The sequence below is a fragment of the Cebus imitator genome, unplaced genomic scaffold (genome assembly GCF_001604975.1).
Source record: "Cebus imitator isolate Cc_AM_T3 unplaced genomic scaffold, Cebus_imitator-1.0 Scaffold1, whole genome shotgun sequence".
Taxonomy (NCBI): Eukaryota; Metazoa; Chordata; class Mammalia; order Primates; family Cebidae; genus Cebus; species Cebus imitator.
This window is the reverse complement of record NW_016107316.1, coordinates 11476265-11492473: the sequence shown is the minus strand read 5'-3', so window position 1 is coordinate 11492473 and position 16209 is coordinate 11476265. Positions and strand designations below refer to the sequence as shown.

Genomic DNA, 16209 nt, shown 5'->3' with positions numbered 1-16209 from the left:
TTGTGTTAGGGATTGAGGGTGATGACCCTGGGTTGGAGCTGCTTGTGTTAGGGATTGAGGGTGATGACCCTGGGTTGGAGGTGCTTGTGTTAGGGACTGAGGGTGATGACCCTGGTTTGGAGTTGCTTTTGGTAGGGATTGAGGGTGATTGCCCTGGGTTGGAGCTGCTTGTGATAGGGTTTGAGGGTAATGACTTTGGGTTGTAGCTGCTTGTGATAGGGTTTGAGGGTGATGTCCCTGACTAGGATTGAGGTGGCATTTCTTGCTTTTCCTGCTATGACTGCCAAGGCCTCCATCCTCTCATCCTGATGAGAGTAGAGAGCCCTGGAAGCACACATTTGCAACAGAGAAAAAGTATTTAGGGCCATGCAAGCCAGCTGTAGCTGTCTGCTCAGTTCTCCAGGACCTGTAGGCAGTGACATTGCCTCAATCTTCCAGTATGCCCAGGACAACAAGATTGACCAGAAATCTCAGGTAAGGTGTCCATAGCTATACCCAGGGATGCATCCATAGTCCTTTGCAGTCAGTCATTCACACAGAGAAGCAAGGGAACCAGGTGACCCTGCCAGAGAGTCTGGCGAATATGGTACCATCTCCTCAGAATTGTATTGTCCTTATGTGTTGCAAAACAGTCTTCTTTATATTTTGATTCTAGGTTTCAAGCTTATTGTGCAGCACATAACAGGAATTTCTCTTGGTATTGGGCTGCTGACAACTTCGATGAATGCAAACAAAAGCATTGTCAGTCATGCTTTTCTAAGAGAAAGCCTCTTAGTGATTTAGTGTGCTTGGTTACTGGTGTGATTAGCAGGCTCTTCTGTTCTTCTGTATCATACCTTTTACTTTTAGTCGCTTTATTACACCTTAATCTTTTAAAAGCCTTCTTTGGACTTTTTGATGTTCTTTGGGTTATTGGAATAACTGATTTCATTCTGAAATACCTTTACATGAGTTTAAAATGCTTTATATTTTAGTATCCTCTTTCAACAGGCCTTTTAAATCCAAGGGTTACTGGTATGTGCTTTTAGAAGATTTATGTCAGTATTAGCAGATTTTTGTTCACATACCAGTTTGGTTTCATTACCTTATTGGCTGTCTGGAGTCTAGTAATGTAACGAATGGAATATTGGGATATTGTTGCTGGCGTTACTCTACATCATTTAAAACTTTTGGCTCTTTTATAGACATCTGAGAACTTTCAGGTGGGTTTTATGAATATTTTGTACATGATCAAGTTATGGAGTTGCTGCCAGCAAGAGACCTTTTCAGATGTGGATGATATTTGTTCAGTACATCAAACTGAATTTCAAAGCCTGTTCTTAACTGTCAGCATGTATTTTGTCAAGAGTGCCCTACCTTACAGTCCAACAGAGAGAAAACATGGGTGGTCCATCTAAATCGCATATCATCCATTTCACTTAGTTAGGTTATGGTGACACCAGAATATATAAGCATCAGAATGGATTTTTCAGTGCTATAAGTTAAGAAAATTGTTTCAACCAAATATTTTAGAATATTATAATAAAGTGTGTTGTAAAATTTTTAAAAGATTAAATGAGTGAAAGAACCCTATGTTTAAAAAAAACATGTTCAGCCTAATGTGTGTGTCGGCAACATTTAATCTTAATTGTTTGACAGATGATTGCATTGTTAAACTGTACGTGTGTACTCTTGGGTTAACAAAACAACAACTGGGTAATTAAAATAGTGATTTTAGAGGAAATGAGGTATTTTTTCCTGACTGTTTTCAGAATAAAGAATATTTTTCATAATATTTTAGGATACATGCTATGTGAAAGTAGAATTTTCATTAGCATTGGTATAATTCCCATTCTCACAACTCTTAAAATCTTCATAAAATTTGTACTTTAAATGAAAGTTTTAAATGCTATGTTTTATGTGTAACAGATTTCTAAGCAAAGATTAATTTATTGAGATGACATTTTAATATTATCCTCTGTAGGATGATTTTTTAAGATGTCTTTAGAGGTTTTCATTACACTTTCGATAAAATCTAAAATTCTTATTGTTTTCTATAAATACTTCATCATTTTTCCTGTGCCTGTCACTCCAGCCTTGTTTAATGCAATTTTCTCCCCTGTTCATCCACATAGGCCTTCTTAGAGTTTGTCAAGGGTTCTAAGCGTCTGCTTCAGAGCCTTTGCGTTGCTGTGTCCTAGCCTGAACTACACCCCTTCTTTCTCTGCCTTTCCTGGCTATCTCCAGTTTACCAGCTCAGCTTAGGTATCAGGTCTTCTGAAAGCCTTCCCTGGTTCCCCGTCAATCTGTAATTAAGTCACTTCTGTTACTGCTTCTTATTATGCCTTCGCGTTCCCAGTTTATACTTACATTTATGGGGGTGTGAGTGTGTATTTAATATTTGTCCTTCAGACTGTAAGCTCTGAGGAGAAAGGGGAAATGACTGTTTTGTTAGTCATTTTATACATAGAACGTTTTATAATAAACATTTCACATTCAATAAATATTTGTTGAATGAATGAATAAATGAGTGAATATAGAATTCTGTGTAATCTAGTAAAAACTCATTTTCAAGTTCTATGCTGTTTTGATCCCTTGTAAGCTGTAGAGTTTTCAGTCTGTGGTCCATAAGTATTTCTATTTGTGGTCTTTTGGAAAGGAATAAGAAGCAGTGATGATTATTAATATATTTAATGTATGAGTAAACAATGTTCATTTATATATTTTGCTTTATTTTACGAGAATATTTTTGCAAGAGGTATTTGTTATTGTTCATATTTGTACCATGAGAAAAATAAATCAGAATGAGGTATACTTAAAAAAATGATTAATACTGCCCAAGAATACAAAAAAAAGTCAAAGTCTTACACTATTGTCACCTTTATATATTTAACATAGTAGTTTGTTTTGTTTTGTTTTAGGTGATGCAAAATTGAGGGGTCTTGCGGCCCCCAGTAATCTTTCTATGAATCAGAATCTTGAAGGTCATAGTGGTGAGTCATGCAATTTCTTTTAAGGCATGTTTGAGTTGTATTTAGGCATTTAGAAAGTATCTGCTTAATGCAGAAATGTCAACATTTTAAATAATGGTAATATTTAAAATACAGATGCTCTTTGACTTACAATGGGGATATGTTCCAATAAACCCATCGTAAGCTGAAAATGCATTTGATATACCTAACCTACTGAACATCATAACTTGGCCTAGCTTACCTTAAATGTGCCCAGAAAGCACTAGCCTGCAGTTGGGCAGAATCACCTGACATAAAGCCTATTTTATAATAAAATGTTTACTATCTCATGTAATTTATTGAATTCTGTACTGAAAGTGAAAAACAGAATGGTTGTGTGGGCGCTTGAACTGCGATTTCTACTGAATGTGCATTGCATTCCCACCACTGGAAAATCATTTAAGTAGTACCATTGTAAGTTGGGAGCTGTTTGTAATCATTTCTGTTGAGACTTAAGTAATATAACTTAGAGTCATTCAACTTTTACACGAGTAAACAACATCTTAAATAAATCTAGGAGAAAGTAGCTGTTATTTTATATATTGAAAATACTCCCATCTATGAGTGTTTTATATGTATAATAATCCTTTTTAGAATCTGTCCTATGATTCCAGATTAAAGGAGACTGAAGAGACTGGGCATAGTGGCTCACATCTATAGTTCAAGCAGTTTAGGAGGCCAATGTGGGAGGATTGCCTGAGGCTAGGATTTTGGAACCACCCTGGGCAACATAATGAGACCCTGTTTCTACAAAAAAATAAAAAAAATTAACCAGGTGTGGTGCCGTGTGTCTGTAGTCCCAGGTACTTGGGAGGCTGAGGTGGGAGCATCCCTTGAGCCCAGGAGTTTGAGGCTGCAGTGAGCCATGGTTGTGCCACTGCATTCCAGCCTTGGTGACAGTGCAAGATCCTGTCTCGGGAAAAAAAAAAGACTAAAGATTGAAGACACATAACAACTAAATGCACTGTGTAATCCTAGATTGGATCTTGGAATGAGAAAAACAAGTGTCTATAAAGAACATTATTTGGACAATTGATAAAATTTGAATATGGACTGTGAGTTAGATAATAATAGTGTATTAGCGTTAAACTTCCTAATTTGTAATATGATTATGAAAGAGAATGTCTTTATTCTTAGGAAATGTACACGAAAGTATTTAGGGATTAAAAAATTAAGTCATCAATTATTCATGTACCCTAGAGGTTTAAGATATGCTTAAGAGTGTTTTACTAATAGAATGGAAAACAGGGGTGAGGGGTGGGCAGAAGAGAGATTATAGGGCATATCTACCAAAAAGGATTAACAAAAATCCCTTAAACAGGTACTTAGTATGGTGTCCTTTGGACATCATTGTTTTTGGGAGTCAGGCCAATTGGGTAAACCATGCTTGTATTTGTTTCTGTCATCGGATATATGGTAGTTCTTGTAGCTAGCCACGATAGGTGTCTTCACTGGCATGAAATAAAGATAGATATGAAAAATAGTATTATGCATTGTTATAGAAAAGTAGTGATATCAATAACTGCATCCTATGAATATTTTTGAGGAATATTAAAGACTAGTTAGCTGTATATTGATTTTAACTTGATCTTGGTGTTTATATAAAATATAAATTTGAAATTAATTGTAACCTTTAAGTTTCTAAATTGTTTTATAATGTTCTAGGTTCTGTTCAAGTTGTAACATGGAATGAACAGTATCAGAAGTTGACTACCAGTGATGAAAATGGGCTTATCATTGTGTGGATGTTTTGTAAAGGTATGCTATACTAGGAGAGCTTATTTACTTTTTCACAAGTTGGCATCTGGATCACAGTATTTGGATGGGTAAATAACATCTCCAAATAGACCCCTTTTACTTAGCAACAGGAGTGCATCCTGACTGCGCAGTGATGATATTTCTGGACTTACTGCTGCCTACTTTTCACTTTTTTTTTTTTTTAACTTTAACCCTGTATTAAGAAAGTGAATTAGCTGACTGTTGGCTATCTCCAAAATGAACTTAGACTCTTAGCAGAAGAATAGCTTCTACTTGAGATAGCTCTTTTCCCCCCCCCAGATTTCCAATAAGAGTTACTTCCTAGGTAGTTCCAGTTTATAATTACATTTATGTGTGTGTGAGTGTGTATTTAATATTGGTCCCTCAGTAGACTGTAAGCTCTGAGGGGAAAGGGGAAATGACTATTTAGTTCATCATTTTATATGTAGAACCTTTTATAATGCATAGCACAGTGTACATGTTCAATAAATATTTGTTGAATGAATGAATAAGTGGGTAGCTGGAGTTAGTAGATAAAAACACATTTAGTAAGAAGTCAAAGGCAATAATTCATTTCTTGCATGGGCCAGTTAGCTTCCTTTTCTTTTATGGATACAGATTTTATCTTAACTCTGATTACTGGTTCACAATTTGTGCTTCTTGTCTACAAGAGAGAGGGAGAATAAAAGAAGGATTAACTTAGATATACCATTTTTACCAGAAAAACAGCTCATAATACATGTTTTCCCGAGGCCTGTAGTCATCATCTTCAAAAGGGAAGCGTACCTTACTTCATGTGTGCTGTTTTGAAAAGTTCATGTGTGCTGTTTTAAATGGCAGGGCATACCACTGAAAAAGTCTTCATTAAAGATATGCCATAATACTTTAATTTTTTAAAAAGTGTGTCTCTGTTCGTGTGTGTGTAGGGGATAGAATGTTAAAGTTCAGTGGACTGGAGTAAATTTTATCTGTTTCCAAGGTAGGTCTTTAGGTCTTCTCTGGGTCTCAGTCTTGATTCTGTTCCCCTCTGCTGCCCAGTTATTCCAAATTATGTGATTATTTGCTTGGCTGCAGGTCAGAGTTCCCTATGTCAGTATGTATATAAAAAAGCCTTTAAAAAAACAAAAACAAAATAACCTACTTTTTTTTGCCTCTAATTTGGTTGTGCTACAAGACAAGTTACATGTCATTCCTACCCTGCATATAACTAGACTATTTTTGTCATTCAGCATTAGAGATGTGGTAGCACTAATGTAATATAAACTGATTACTAGTTTTTCAAGCAGGCTTAGAGTTTTACCTAATATGCTGTGGATTTTTTGCCCTCATTCCCTTTATGATGGTGACTAATATGCTGTATTTAATATGCTTGTAGTTAATCACTAGAGAGTTTATGTGTACATATAAAGTTATTGTTACTTGGGGTTTTTTTCTTGGTTATGATCTGAACCATATTGTTCAAGTGGAAAAAGTTAGGCTTTCAGAAAGATCAGTAGGTTTGGCTCCGTAAAAGCAAATGAAGTTTATTTTTTAATTGACAGAAAGAAAGAGACAGGGAAAGAAAGAAAGAAGAAACAAAGGATGGGCATTTATTATGTTTTCTGTGATAATCTTTGAAGCAATGTTAAGCCCAAGTTAATTTTTCATTTTGTTTTTGTTGGATTTGGAAGTTTTATAGTTTAATGTCTCAGGTTGTAGAAAACTTTGAAGTTATTTATCCCGTGGTGTACTTTATGGAATGCTTTCAATTTTTAACTACTGTTTAATAGATGTGAAAGTTTTGACTTGTAATTTTTAAATTTGTGAAAACAGGCTCTTGGTTTGAGGAGATGATCAACAATCGAAATAAATCAGTTGTTCGCAGTATGAGCTGGAATGCTGATGGACAGAAGATCTGCATTGTATATGAAGATGGGGCTGTGATAGTTGGTTCAGTGGATGGTAATTCATTGGTCGGACATAGACTTAAGATCGATATCTGGCTGACAGTTTTCTTTAGAGATTTAAGTTAATTATCAAATGTTAGCATTCTGATTGAAAAATAGGCATAAAGGGAAAACATTTGATATCCAATTTGATGACACTCAAGAACTGTTCTTTGGTTTTAAACATCAGTTTTTATATATATTCAAGGAAAGTCTATTTTTTGATTTCCTACAGTGACACTGAAAAAAGTGAATTTTCAGCATTATTTTAAACATATCTGCCTCATTATGTAATTTGTCTTTATATTGGTTAGTCTGTATACATATGTAGACTTTAGTTTCAAAAAGTCTGTGGTCACTTTTAGTAGAACTGAACATGTCATTGTTGGTTGTAGTTTATAGCCTTAAAAACCCATATTTTTCAAATTCTAGTAATAGGTAAAACTGGGTCTTCTGAGAATCTACACCTTTGTTTTAATTTGAAACTCTGTAGAGAAATAATTTACGTTAAAATCATTTTCATCTCTCTCTCTCTCTCTTTCTCTCTCTGTGTGTGTGTGTTTGTGCGTGTGTGTGTGTGTGTGTGTGTGTGTGTGTGTAACTTCACATAGTCAACAAATGTTTCTGAGAGCCTATTTAGCAACAGGTATCATTTTATGAACTAAGGGTATAGCAATAACCAGACCTAGATCAGGAGAGATACATAAGTAACCAAGCAATTACAGTACCCTGTGATAAGCACTAAGATGGGGAAGACACAGGAGCATGTAGAAGTGCCGCCTAATGCAGACTTGGAAGGCACAGGAAAGGCTTCCTGGAGGAAGTGATGCTGATGCTGGGGCAGTAGCCACAAGGTAGGTTGGTGTGTAGAACGTCTCAGCCCTAGGAAATAGCATTTGAGGAGGTCCAGAGGAGTTACACTTAGCTATGTCTGGGCTATTGAAAAATGTGAGTATCAGTAGGATATAATACTAAAGGTGAAGAGTAGTATGTAATGAATCTAGAGAGAAATAGAGGCCAGATCATGCAGATTATAAATTATATTAAGGCATTTAGACTTAAGTCTAACAACACTTGGGAGGCCAATGAAAAGTTTTAAGAATGGGAATAATGTGATAAGATTCTTTGGAAACATCTCTGTACTACATATAAAGAATAGAGAAAGGAAAGAAAGATAATGGGCGGCTGTATCAGGAAATTGCTCTGGCAATTCAGAGGAGAGATGATGGTGCTGGATGGCAGCCATCCAGGTAATGACAAAGGGGATGGAAGTAAGTAGATTTTAGACATACAGTACTCAGGAGGCAGAATAGATAGGTTTGGGGATGAGAGGATGGAAGTCCCCAGAGCAATATCCAGATTTTTAGCTTGGGCAGCTGGATGGATGGTAATGCCTTTCATTAAAATAATGTGGAGAAAGAATTTTCTTAAGGGAAGATTCTACTGTGGAATATGCTGATTTTGTCATGCCATAGGCCATTCCGGTAAATATATCCAGACCCTAGTTAGACATACATATCTGCAGCTCAAAAATATCTGTACTGAACACAAAATTTTGGAAACCACCAGCATATGCTTGGTAATTTAAACCTTTGGAATAGTTGAACAAAACTAAGGGCCATCTGTAGAGTTAAGAATCAGCAACATTTAGGCTGGGCACGGTGGCTTATGCCTGTAATCCCAACACTTTGGGAGGCCAAGGTGGGAGGATTGCTTGAGCTCAGGAGGTTGAGACCAGCCTGGACAACATAGCAAGACCTTGTCTCTGCTAAAAATAAAAAAATAAAAAACCAAATTATTATCTGAGTGTGGTAGCACACTTCTCTAGTCCCAATCACCTGGGAGGCCAAAGTGGGAGGATTGCTTGAGCCTGGGAGGTCAAGGCTGTAGTGAGCCATGATCTTACCACTACACTCTAGCCTGGGCAACAGAGTGAGACCCTGTCTCAGGGGGAAAAAATAAGTCAGCAACATTTAAGGGATGGGCAGAAGAAGGATGTTGAAAAATGGAAGTCTTGCAGATAAAGGAGTATGTGGGCTAATGGAAGCCAAAAGAGTATCAAGAAGGAGGGACTGTTAAAAAAAAATGTATCATTTGGCTTTAGCAGCAGGCCATCAGTGACCTCCATGAAGGCAGTTTCTTTCTTTCTTTTTTAAACAACAGAAATTTATTTTCTCAGAGTTCTGGACTCTAGAGGTACAAGATCAAGATGTCAACAGGTTTGGTTTCTTCTTCATTTATGTATTATTTTTACAGCTTTAAGGGGTATAAGTGCAGGTTTGTTATGTGGATATATTGAATATTGGTGAGGTCTGGATCTGGACTATTAGTATGTAACGATCACCCAGATAGTGTATGTTGTAGGCAGTTTCAATGGAGTTGTGGGGCAGAAGCCAGACTGGGACGTGTTAAGGGTTGAGTGGGAGTTAAAGTGGAGACTGTAGGTGTGAAGAACTCTTTCATGAAGTTTGGTTGGAAAAGGAAGGGTAGAAACAGATAGGGAACTTGGGTTTAAGAAAAGTGTTTATTTTGTTTTATTTTATTTGAGGTGGTGGTTTCAAAGAGAAATAGATCTGTGTGTTTAAATCCACACAAGAAAGAGTGAAGAATTTAATGAGAAAGAGAAAATGAGAGTAGTCATTAAAGTGAGACCTTTGCAAAGCTAGGAAGGGATTAGATCAGAGAATACATAGAGGAATTAGCCTTAGATAGGGATCTGACTGGAGAAATACCTCTTCTTTTGGATTAGAGGGCAAAGCAGAAAGTGTAGGCGTGGATTCAGTTATGTTCTGAATGGTTGAAGATAGGAAATGAAGAATTTGTTTTTTGGGTGCTTTTATTTTCTTTCCAAAGTAGAAGATGGGTTCAACTGCTAATTGGGAGTGAGATCCAGTGTCAGAGTTTAGAAGAAAGGGGAGAAAATTTAAAAGAATTGGTATTTCAATGTCTCTTTAGATATTTGGCACATATAGGCGCTCAGTAAATATTTATTGACCAAATAAGTTGAATGAATGCATGAATGCTGTGAAGAATTTGAGAGATCTTTAGGAAAACAAAGATTTCGAAAGCAGTTGTTGGAGGGTCATGACCTTGAGCAGCTTTTAATAATGTTTTGTTTTAGGCAATCGTATTTGGGGAAAAGACCTGAAGGGTTTACAGCTATGCCATGTAACATGGTCTGCAGACAGTAAAGTCTTACTCTTTGGAATGGCAAATGGGGAAATACACATTTATGACAATCAAGGGCATTTTATAGTAAGTCTGTGTATTCATCAGTCTTGTTTATACAATTTTATATGATTATTGTACGTATCATTCATGTTTGTATACACGTTTATTTGTTACGATGCTTTGTGTAATTAAAGTCTTCAATTCAGATTTTTTCTTTTCCCAATCATCTAAAATTTTTTAAAATTAAAGTTTTGGTTTTCTCAAGGCAAATTAATGCAACATGTTAGAGTGTAGCTTTTAGTTCCAATTTTGTTGGTAGGTAGAAAGGACAAGATGCCAGTGCATTGAAGCAGAGGGATAATGAGTAGGACAATGCGCAGTTTAAGTTTTTTAAGTGTCTTCTGGTATCTCAAGCCAAAGTTTACATTTAGATACCAAAGATACTTTTGTAGCAAGCTACAAAAATGATTGTTTGTAAAAAGAATGAGAGACTTAAATTGTAAGAGAAAAATCAATCCCTCGAAAGAAGGTAAAATAGAATAGGCTCAGGCCGCATAATCTGCAGAAAAATTCTGGCTTTGCAAGGTTTAGCTATAATAGATCTATGATCTACTGATGGGGCAGCTCTGTTTTTTAGCAAGGGCTAGGACACTAAATCCACTCACTGGTGGAAGAAAAATATTGAACTTTTGAATGACATTTTGCTGTTTTCAAAGTACTTTCATATACTTGTTATTTGACTCTCATAAAAACTCAGTGTTTTTTTAATCCTCATTTTTTACTTGTGGGCAAAATGGAGATTTAGTTGATTTGCCCAAGGCCTGTATACCAGTAGGTGATTAAGTTTTTATTTGCAACCTGATTTTTAGATCCTGTTTTCAGTGTTCTTCATACAATACTCTATTTAGAGTGTTGTAGCTATACTGCTCTGTTTTGAAATGTAACATATTAAACCTAACCAATTTTATTTAGATAAAAATGAAACTGAGTTGTTTGGTGAATGTCACTGGAGCTATCAGCATTGCTGGGATTCATTGGTACCATGGTACAGAAGGCTACGTGGAGCCTGATTGCCCTTGCCTTGCTGTTTGCTTCGACAATGGAAGATGCCAAATAATGAGACATGAGAATGACCAAAGTAAGGAATTTTTCTGTTTTTAAAAATTTTTAAATTTCTAATTTTTTTTCTTTTTTTTTTTTTTTTTNTTTTTTTTTGAGATGGAGTCTCTCTCTGTTGCCCAGGCTGGAGTGCAGTGGTGCAATCTCGGCTCACTGCAACCTCTGCCTCCTGGGTTCAAGTGATTCTTTTGCCTCAGCCTCCCAAGTAGCTGGGACTATAGGTGCATGCCACCACGCCTGGCTTTTCATATTTTTAGTAGAGACCAGGTTGCACTGTGTTATCCAGGATGGTCTCGCCTTGGCCTCCCAAAGTGCTGGGATTTCAGGCGTGACCCACTGTGCCTGGCCTTAATTTCTAATTGTTAATTTTTTTTTTTTTGGTGACGGGGTCTCACTCTGTTGCCGAGGCTGGAGTACAGTGGCACAATCTTGGCTCACTGCAGCCTTAGCTTCCCGGGCTTGAGGGATCCTCCCATCTCAGCCTCCCGAGGAGCTGGGACCACAAGTGTGCACCACCACCCCTGGCTAATTTTTTATTTTTCATAGAGATGGGGTTTCACCATGTTGCCCAGGCTGATCTTGAACTCCTGGACTCAAGTGATCCGCTGGCCTCAGCCTCCTAAAGTGTTGGGGTTATAGGCGTGAGCCACTGTACCCAGCCATGTTTTTTTTTTTTAAATGTGGAAAGTTTTAAAAATATTTAAAAATTGTTGTAAGATTATAAACTTCTCTAGGCTAAGTATTTTCCCACAGTCACCTCGTTTTTCTCTTTTTGACTAGATCCTGTTTTGATTGACACTGGCATGTACGTAGTAGGCATCCAGTGGAACCACATGGGCAGCGTATTAGCTGTGGCAGGCTCCCAGAAGGTGGCCACGCAGGACAAAGATGTGAACATTGTGCAGTTTTACACTCCGTTTGGTGAGGTAAATGCATTCAAATTGGATCTTCTTTATTTAAATGTGCAGTGAGTAGTAAGGTGGGGGAAAAAAGAACATGGTGTAAACTTGTCATATTTTCTTTTAGGGACATTTTATCTTTGTAGTATAAATCTTTGTTGTATTTTATTATGGAATTTTATAATCTTATAATTATAAAATAAAAGCTGCAATTTTATACATTCAGAAAACCAGAAGTTTGACATAAGAAATCACCATGAAGTTGTTACTTTGAATATTTTCTCTGTGACCTAAATAGGTGTCTCTTTTCATAGCCAGCTTTTGAGTAGTATTTAGTTTAATATACTTGTTTCAGAAGAGTTTTTCTGATTTTTAATGTGATATTTTAAATGTGTATAGATATTAAACATACATATCTATCTATCTTTCCTCCAAACTTCTAATACTTTTAATTTGTTGCAAACTAATAAATTATTTGAAGAAAATTTAGTAATTATTCTTGGGTGATGTTACATTAAAATACAAGGATTGTTTTCATAAATGTACATACAGATATTATCTTTCTCAGTAGTATTTTTAATAAATTTAATTTTAAAAGATAATTTTCAGAAGTAGCATTGGAAAATGTCAAGTAGGAGAATTAACATATTGTGAATTTTAAAGCATTTAGAAAGTGAGAGCTTATTAGTAACTAAGCTTAATACATTTTTGAATATCTTATTTTCTGACCCAGTACTATATTTTGTCCCTTTTGGATACCCTGTTGGCTTTTATAAATTCAGCACAGACTAGGAGAAGAATATAGCCATCTTTAGCTACAAACCAGCCAGGATGTGGCAGCAGCAAGGAAAGAAAACCAACTTTTAATAAGCCTTCACTACGTGCCAGGCACTGTGCAGGCATTTCCTCATTGTAATCTCCTTTAATCTTTACAACAGCACCATGACGTATTACCTTTATTTCTGAAAATAAGTAAACCGTGTCTCAGAGGCTAAATAACTTCTCTACATCAAACTACACTAGATATTTAGTGTTTTTTTGTTTTGTTTTGTTTTTTTGCTGCATAAAAGCCTGTACCAGTTGTTTTAATATGATTATTTTTATGTATTTTAATAATTTCTATTAGGATAAGAAATGATATCGTCTGATGCTTTTGAATCAGTATTTGAAACTTACCCAGTAGAATACACTGTAGAAAGTAGGTGCTCTCTATACACTGTCAACCAACAATATTTCTGGTAGATGTAAAAGTGAAGCAAAAAAAAGTCATAGTTTTCAACGTTCCTAAATAATTAAAAACCTGCATTCTAATTAATTCTATATTTAGAGCCTCCTTCTTAATTCATGTTCTTTATTGGTTATTTTTGTTGGTTGCCATTTCCTTATTTAACATAATGTTTTATCTGCTTGTTTTTGTTAGTTCAGGCTTCCCCAAGTATAAAAACATGGGTTCTAGAGTCTGTTTGTTTATCTTGCAAAACAATGTGTTAAGTGTTCAGCTGAAAACTGTAAGTGGGTTTTGGTCCAGCTGCAACTAAAAGTATCTAGCATGTTTCCTCAGGGCATGGTAGTCAGTATTTTTTGAGTGAGTGAATATATGGGGAATTTTTCTTTGTGTCTATGTTACTGTTAAGGTAGGAAAGATAACTTGGGTGGAAGTTATCTAACAATTTAAACTTAATGATTTAAACTTAAGAAAACCTCAGAGAAGAATATGCTTCTGAATTCTGAGGGCCAGGGGCTCCTGGTTTTTGCACTGTGGTTTTAGCCATGGTGGGAGATAACAGAGCACAGCGTTTGTAGTCAAGTTGACCTGGCATTGAGTTCATTTCCCACAGTGTAGTTTGACGTAGAGAAGTTATTTAGCCTCTGAGACACAGTTTACATATATTCAGAAATAAAGATAATACGTCATGGTGCTGTTGTAAAGATTAAAGGAAATTATAAATGCCTGCACAGTGCCTGGTATGTAGTGAAGGCTTACTAAAAGTTGGTTTTCTTTCCTTGCTGTTGCCACATCCTGCCTGGTTTGCAGTTAAAGATAGCTGTGTTCTCCTCTTCCTATGGATGAGTCGATTCCAAGAGTACTGCAGAGAACTTGCTGGTTCTCCTTTAATTTTATGCAGGTAGCAAGACAGATAGATCAGACCCTCCTGGGTTAAAACTTTTTTTTTTCTTCCATTGGTTTCCTTGGCAAAATGTAGCTCAATACATTTGTCTTACTCTGTTATGTGCTGCTATAACAGAATACCACAGACTGCTTAGTTTATAATGAACAGAAACTTATTGGCTCACAGTTGTGGAGGATGAGAAGTCCAGTATTGAGCTGCTGACATCTGGTGAGGGCTTTCCTGTGCATCACTGCATGGTGGAAGGAAGAAGGGCAAAGAGAGTGCAATAGAGAGACAAGAGGGGACCAAATTCCCTTTCTTATAATGGCAGTAGTCCCAGTCATGAGGGTCCTCGTGCCCTGATCACTGCATAAAGGTCCCATCTCTTAATATTGTCAAAATGGCAATTACATTTCAACATGAGTTCTGTAAGGGACAGACATTCAAACTATAATAACATTAAACTTGACCCAAGAGGATATCTGCTTAAGAACAAGGGATACCAGCAAAGTTCATTGAGATTTTTGAGATTATACCATTCTGTCAAATAAAAGGCATAGATTAAAAAATGTTTGGTTGTTTTATAGCCACATTAAAAAAGTATTTGCTTTCATTTATTCCCTTGTTAATTCAGTCATAAAAAGCACTTAGTATTTGAAACAATTAATTCGAATATATATTTATTGAAGATACTTATTGAATATCAGTTTGTCAAATAATCTATTAATGGAAGGCAAATAAATGTGAATATGATGCAGCTAGTACAATTAAGGAGCTCATTCTCTAATTTTCTGGAACCATGGAGTGGAGGAAGAAGGCAGGACTCATTGAGGAAGCAGAATTTGAGCTGTGTGTTGATGGATGAATAGGAGTGCGCGTAAGGCCCTTCTGGTCCCAGAAGGACAAGGGCCAGTAAGGATAGGGGAGCTGTGAAGAAAGGATTCAGGCAGAAGGGATAATGTATAGGCTGAAGCTGTGAAGATACAGTAGTTCCTTCATGAGCCGGCACACAGCAGTTGTCGCTAAATAGTGGGGTATTAAGCCACATAATATGGTTTTGGGCTAGATGGGAAAAGGCATTGTATGCCATGCTAAAGAATGTGATGGTGGGGAGTTACTGATTTTTAAAAATTATTAAACCTTTAAAAAAGCAGGGCGGGTTATGATCAGATCTGTGTTCCAGAAAGATAATTGTGACAGAGACTGAATTGGGAGGGCAGAGGGTGAGAATCAGGAAACAGATGAAAGGTAAGAATTGAAGTTAGGAAACTATTACCACAGTTCGATCCATTAAAAAGGTAATTGTAGAGAGTGGAAAGGAGTAAAAGCAATAGGACTTGGTGACTAGCTGGTTGTGAGGAGGTGAAAGAGAAAGACCAGACTTTATGATTGAATTTACTAATACAATATTTCATTGATTCTAAGAAATACAATGCTTTACAACTCTAAAATGAGGAGGCATCTTATAATCAAAGTTGCTATATTTTAATTAGCAATGTGTTTTTTTCCTTTCCTTAGTTGTATATAAAAATAAAAATGCATGTTTCAGTCTATGTCATTTTAGATTTGATGAAATTTGCCATTGAATTCTTTGGATATAGTTTGTAAATTTTTCTTATATGTATGTTTTTCATTATAAAAATTCAAGAAAAGTGATTTTAAAGTGAGTAGTAACTTTTCACAAAATAATGTTTATACTTTTGATCTCTATGAAGTGATTGGTGGTAATTTGTATTTGAGTTAATTGTTATACTTTAGGTTAAAGATAACTTTTTTTCAGCATCTGGGTACTTTGAAAGTTCCTGGAAAGGAAATATCTGCACTATCTTGGGAAGGAAGTGGATTGAAAATTGCACTAGCTGTTGATTCCTTTATATATTTTGCAAACATTCGACCTAATTATAAGGTAAGTATTAAAAGCAGTTGTAAAATAAACAGTGTTTTTTTACTAAATAATTTTGCTATAGCTCAAAGTATATTCAAAAGCTATCTTATTTTAGAAGCTAGCAGAAAGGAAGCCTTTTTGTGTGGAGACCTTAGAACTAGTAAACTTTTCTAGAATGCTATATATAGTTAGTAAAATCACTCCATTAGTCAAGGTCTTAGCCAGAAACAGATGGTACACTCAAAGGAGTAATTGAAGAGAGATTGATAAAAGGCTATTACAGAGACACGGGCAGGGTTAAAGGGAACAGCAAGGGATGATAAAAAGCAGCACCCAAAGATTAGCATCAGT

General features: G+C 36.1%; 1 protein-coding gene across 2 annotated transcripts in view; it reads left to right on the top strand.

The window, feature by feature from the left end:
* Window positions 1–16209, top strand: part of WDR35 (WD repeat domain 35) — a 71658-nt gene that overhangs the window by 8234 nt on the left and 47215 nt on the right. For both annotated transcript variants that reach the window (XM_017526315.2, XM_017526319.2), the window contains exons 3-9: window positions 2901–2972; window positions 4656–4748; window positions 6561–6689; window positions 9795–9928; window positions 10817–10982; window positions 11744–11889; window positions 15754–15879. In XM_017526315.2, the coding sequence (XP_017381804.2) occupies window positions 2901–2972; window positions 4656–4748; window positions 6561–6689; window positions 9795–9928; window positions 10817–10982; window positions 11744–11889; window positions 15754–15879 (866 nt within the window). The remainder of the gene's footprint in view (window positions 1–2900; window positions 2973–4655; window positions 4749–6560; window positions 6690–9794; window positions 9929–10816; window positions 10983–11743; window positions 11890–15753; window positions 15880–16209) is intronic.